This window comes from Cygnus atratus, chromosome 18 (assembly GCF_013377495.2).
Source record: "Cygnus atratus isolate AKBS03 ecotype Queensland, Australia chromosome 18, CAtr_DNAZoo_HiC_assembly, whole genome shotgun sequence".
Taxonomy (NCBI): domain Eukaryota; kingdom Metazoa; phylum Chordata; class Aves; order Anseriformes; family Anatidae; genus Cygnus; species Cygnus atratus.
In genome coordinates, this window is record NC_066379.1 from 1,892,680 (window position 1) to 1,897,561 (window position 4,882).

At 61.8% G+C, this 4,882-nt stretch overlaps 1 protein-coding gene across 1 annotated transcript; it reads right to left on the reverse strand.

Annotated features, from left to right (window-relative positions):
- Positions 1 to 759: 759 nt before the first annotated feature.
- On the reverse strand, positions 760 to 3,880 carry RNF222 (ring finger protein 222). The gene is made up of 3 exons (XM_035561926.1): positions 3,753 to 3,880; positions 2,614 to 2,702; positions 760 to 1,431 (listed from the first exon to the last, which is right to left on the reverse strand). The coding sequence occupies exon 3, from the start codon at positions 1,402 to 1,404 to the stop codon at positions 760 to 762; it is 645 nt and encodes a 214-aa protein (XP_035417819.1). The 5' UTR covers positions 1,405 to 1,431; positions 2,614 to 2,702; positions 3,753 to 3,880.
- Positions 3,881 to 4,882: the final 1,002 nt, after the last annotated feature.

Genomic DNA, 4,882 nt, shown 5'->3' on the forward strand with positions numbered 1-4,882 from the left:
GACATCCTGCTCCTGCTCCACAGGGGTCAGGCAGTCCGAAAGCACTGAGGTCCTTGGGGCGCATTCCAGAATGAGTGAGGCCAGCAGCACCCACGGGGCTGGGCACTGGGTCAGGAGGACAAAGGTGGTGGTGAGGGTGCAGAGGCAGCATTGGGGTGCCCAGCCACGGGGGGAGCGTGGCAGGAGGAAGTCCCCGTCACCGCTGGCAGCTCTGGCAGGGGGTGACCAGCAGCCCCCGCTCGCCCTTCCTTTAGACAGGGCACAGAAATTCCCAAATCTCAGCTGCACATCCTGGATGCCCACACCATGGGGAGCAGGGTGGGATTCCCAAACCTGCCCACGGCACAGCCTAGACCTGGCTTTGCCCCCTGCCCTGCTGCCTGTCCCTGCACGCCCAGGGCAGAAGGGACACGGTGGCAGCAGGAACATGGCCCCCACCCTGGGGACCTGAGAGCAGGGCTGAGGGAGGGCACAGCTGGGTCTGCGTGGGCAGCGAGCTGGGTCCCTTCCTGCCCCATTGTGCCACTAAAATGCCAGAGAAACCCACTAGCAGGGCTTGAGAAGCCACGTTTTAGCCAAAATGCAAAAAAATCCAGCATGTGAGCACCCAGAGATCTTCGAAAACACCCAGAAGTCCCTGGCCAGATGGAAAAGCTTCCCCTGGAGCTGCTTCTGGGCTCCCTCCAGGGAGGTTTTCCAGGAGGCGCCAGCCCCAGCATCAGAGGCAGCACTGCAGCAGCCGAGCCGGTCCCACCCCTGCTATGAGTCCCTCTTCACCAGCAGCAGCCAAGGGAGCACGGCCGCCAGCATGGCCACGGTCAGGATGAGGAGGACGGCCAGGGCGATGGGCGACTGACAGCACTTCACGCCCAGGGCCGAGCTGGAGGACACCGTGCTGCGTGTTTCGGCTAGGCTTCTCCTCCCCAGGGAGGAGCAGTCCGTGTCCACCAGCGGCATCCCGTGGCTGCTGATCACGAAGATGTGGGCTTCCCGTGCCAGCTCTCCCTGCGAGTCCCCTGGGCTGCTCCTCGTGCCGCGGCACCGGTCGAAGCTCTGCACCGGCATCACAAAGTGGCTGGGCACCACCAAGGTGTTGCTGGGCTCCAGTTTGGCCAGCTGGGACAAGGAAGAAGGTGACAGGGGCATTTCCAGCGTCAGCAGGTTGCTCGGCCAAAGAGCCTTCTTCTTGCTGAGGAAAGTCACGTAGCGGCAGACGGGGCAGATGATGCTGCTCTGCACCTGGCCGTCCAGCTTGGCGGAGAGCAGGCACTTCACCAGGCAGTCATGGCAGAAGACGTGCCCGCAGCTGAGCCTGCGGTGCGTGTGCTCCAGAGGCTGGAACTTCTCATAGCAGACGGGACACTCGGCCGGGGGGGCCTCCTTGCTGGACGAGGTCTCCGACATCCCTGCTGGGCCCCGGGCACTTCCCAGCTGTGAGGAAAGATGCAGGGGGTTGATAAGGTTAATAAGGTCTGGGGTGCGATGGTTGGCATGCTCTATCTCTCCTCCTCCTCTCTGCTCTCTTGCCCTTGCCCTCTCACAGATGTGGGGGTGGCAATGAGGCACGGTCCCCATGAGGCAGGGCATTTTCAGGGGCATTAAACCCCCTTGTTTGGAACTTGGTGCAGGAGAGGGATGATGGGAGGACCTCAGCTCTGGAGCCACCATGAGCAACAAGCCCCAGCTGCAAAACTCCATGGGAAAAGGGAAAAGGTGCGAGCCCCTGGAAGGGGCTGCACCCACTGGCACCCTGCTGCAGGCAAAGCAAGCTTGGTGTGTGGCACCAGTGCCTCTCTGTGCTCTGCTGTCAGCTCCAGAGCCATGGGAGGTGGGAAGACCCATCCCACAGAGAAACCTGCCAAGGAAAGGAGATCCTCCCACCCCAGGGGACGTGGAGGAGCTGGGAGGATGGGCAGGTGGGGCAGGGGGGTGAAGAGGGAGCGTGTGGGGGCAGGCAGTGTGCCCCACAACAGGCTCCCTCCAAGGACGTCCCAGCCCGGTGGCCGGGCCACCGCTGGAGCACGGTGCGGGCTGCAAGCCCCAGGAGCGGCGTCTGCTGTTAGTCAGAGCGGGCAGGGCACAGCTCGGCCCTGACACCTCACCCGGCCCCTGCCCTGGCCTCGGGCACCAGGGAGTGCGGGGCCACCACGGTCCTGAGCCCCCTGCATGGGCTGGGTCTGAAGGAAACCCATGTGCTTCCGAGGGCAGGGAGCATGGTGTCAGGGGAGGGAGAGGGAGAAAAGGTGAAGGAGGGATGCTCAGCTCCCTTCTCCTAGAGTGGTTCAGCAGCTGGAGCTCCATAAAGCAGGCAACCCTCCAGCCCCCCCCAGTGTTTTCAGACCCAACACAATCTGCACCCCCTTTTGCAAGCCTGAGTGCACCCATGGGTGTCCTCACAGATGTTTCTGGAGTTTTCGCCATCCTCCTAGCTGCAGGAGATGTGGGCATGGCAGCCCCTCTCAAAGCCCAGCACCGGGATGGCCACGCAGACACAAGAAGCCATCCCCTCCCTGCTCAATGGGAGGAAGCCCCAACTCCTGCTCTGATTTAGGGACTTGATGCTCCCTAAAGAACCACAGGAGACCCTCACCCCGTGCCCCGGAGCCCCCCTACCTGCTGCAGGGCACCTGGGCAGGGTCTTCTCCATGCACTGCACCACTGTCCCCAGCGCCGAGCAGCAGCCGGGATGGGGACCGGGAAGCCTATAAAACACGGAGGTGGTGGCCGCGCGTTTCATGCGGGCACGTTACGTAAAAGCAGGAGCGGGGACAGGGCAGCTCCCGGGGAGTGAATGCGGAGGAACTCGTTCGGGTTTTAAAGCCCTGATCTTCACCAGGGAGTGGGTGAGGAGCCAGCGTCAGGCGTTGGAGGCAGGGATGGGCGGTACGGTCCTGCCTGCTTGCCTTTGTGTAATGCGATCAAACCCTGCTGGAACAGGGGGTGGAGGGGGTGCTGCCCCCCAGCCGCATTGCTGGCTGTTGATCCAAACCCCAGCATGGCTGGGGGCAGCCCCAAAAGCTCACAGCGGGGCAGGCACTCGAGCCACTGGCACCTCACGCCTGCCTGGAGGTTTCCAGCATCAGCTGCTGCAGATTTGGGGCAGGTGGGACCCCTGCATTTATCTGTGAGTCACAGCTTAGCCACATGAGGGCTGGAAACCCACGGAGAGAAGGTTTCCTGTGGTCCTGTCCCTTATCCTGGAGTGCTGTCTTTCCTCACCTGACCCCCAGGCAAGGAGCTGAGAGGCATCTTCCCTCCAAAGCCTCCCAAAACCTGTTTGCAGGCTGGATGGTTCCTGCCACCACCTCAATACTTCCCAGACTCCCCAGCCCAGGCGGTGGCCACGGGGTGGCCAACCTGGCTTCAAGGGACCCGAATGCCCTGGGGACCTGCAGTCTCCACCGTGGTTCAGGAGAAACCTGGACAACAAGCAGGGATCTGCTTGCCTGGGGGCAGAGAGGCTCTGCACAACCATCCCTGGTCCTGCACCCCTCCAATCTCAGGAAGGTGCCCAAGGCTCTCCAGGAACTATGGGGCAAGCAGAAAAGGGGTGGATGAGCACATTAATGCACCCTTGGCACCCAAAAACTCATCAATGGATCCCCAGAGTCGCTGCAATGGGAGCAGGGACGGTTTCATGCCCTGGCAGGGCAGCGGGTGGCAGGCGTGGGCAGCAGTATCAGTCACCCGTGGGCGCAGTGGTTACAACACGGGGCTGGTTTCTGGAAGGAAAAGGGAGGGTGCAGCCTCACCGTGCCATGCTGTGCCATGGGACAGCTACCAAAATGCATCTGGCCTCTGCAGAGGGCACCTCTGGTGGGGGTCGTGCCCGGGGGACCTCTTTTGCCATGAAATCCCATCGCGAGCTGTAGGGAGATCTGGAACACATCATCCCCATCCGCTCCGCTGCGCAGGTCAGGGACAGAGCCACTCCCCTCACTACCCCAAATTTCTCACGCTGGTGGAGGCTGAAAGCTCTCCAGACTGAGCCAGGGCTGGGGTCCCACTGGCACCTTCGGGGTGCGCACCCCCATCCTACCACCTCTCCCTGGGGCTGTTCGCACCCACCGGGGTGCTGCAGGGGAAGACGTGAACAGGGCAGTGCCCGCGGATGCGGGGTGGCCGCGCTGCCCCCACCTGCAGCTTCCCGGCTGGCACCGCGGCGGGGTGGAAATTCCTGCTTCCCATAGCTCGGATACTCTCCACCGTCGGAAACTATGAGCTCACGGCACTATACATAGGCACTGGAAAAACAAGTCTGCCTCCCTCGGCAGCTTTGGCCTCGCTGAAATCAAAGGGATTTTGGTGTATCGCGGCCCCAGCTTTGTCAGCAGTTTCGTCCTCTCCCGGTCACGGCCGTTCCCGGTGCCTTTGCCCCACTTCCACACACGGCCACATCTCTGCTGGGTGACAGGGTTGGGTCTGACGGTGCCTGAACGACAAGAGGCCAGGTTCAGGGACAAAGCCAGGTCCAGGATCCCTTTTCCAGGTAAGGAGGTGGCTCCAGGCTCAGCTCCTGGCCCATGACCACAGCCAGAGCTGCTCTGCCCAGGACCGGCGGCTTCCCGCAGACCACGGACATTGCTGACCCAGGAGGGGACACAACCCTGGCTGCGGGGTTGGGGTGGCCGGGGTCCCCTCCCTGCAACGGTGACAGATTTGGGGCAGATCTTTGCAGCTTTTAACAAGGAGGAAAGGATGCTGCAAGTCTTCCCCAGCATCACACAGACTTCCTACTCCCAACCACCAGGCAGACGGGAGGCACAAAGCTATCGTGTAGCTACATAAAATTGCTTATCTTCAAAGCACACTTAAAGACAAAAGATTGGTCTCTGTGTGAGTTTGATGCCATAGGTCTCAGCATTTCCATGTCAAGTCCGTG

What these genes read in the sequence shown, in the direction of transcription:
- RNF222 (XM_035561926.1), bottom strand. Translation starts at nt 1,404, where the DNA reads ATGTCGGAGACCTCGTCCAGCAAGGAGGCCCCCCCGGCCGAGTGTCCC.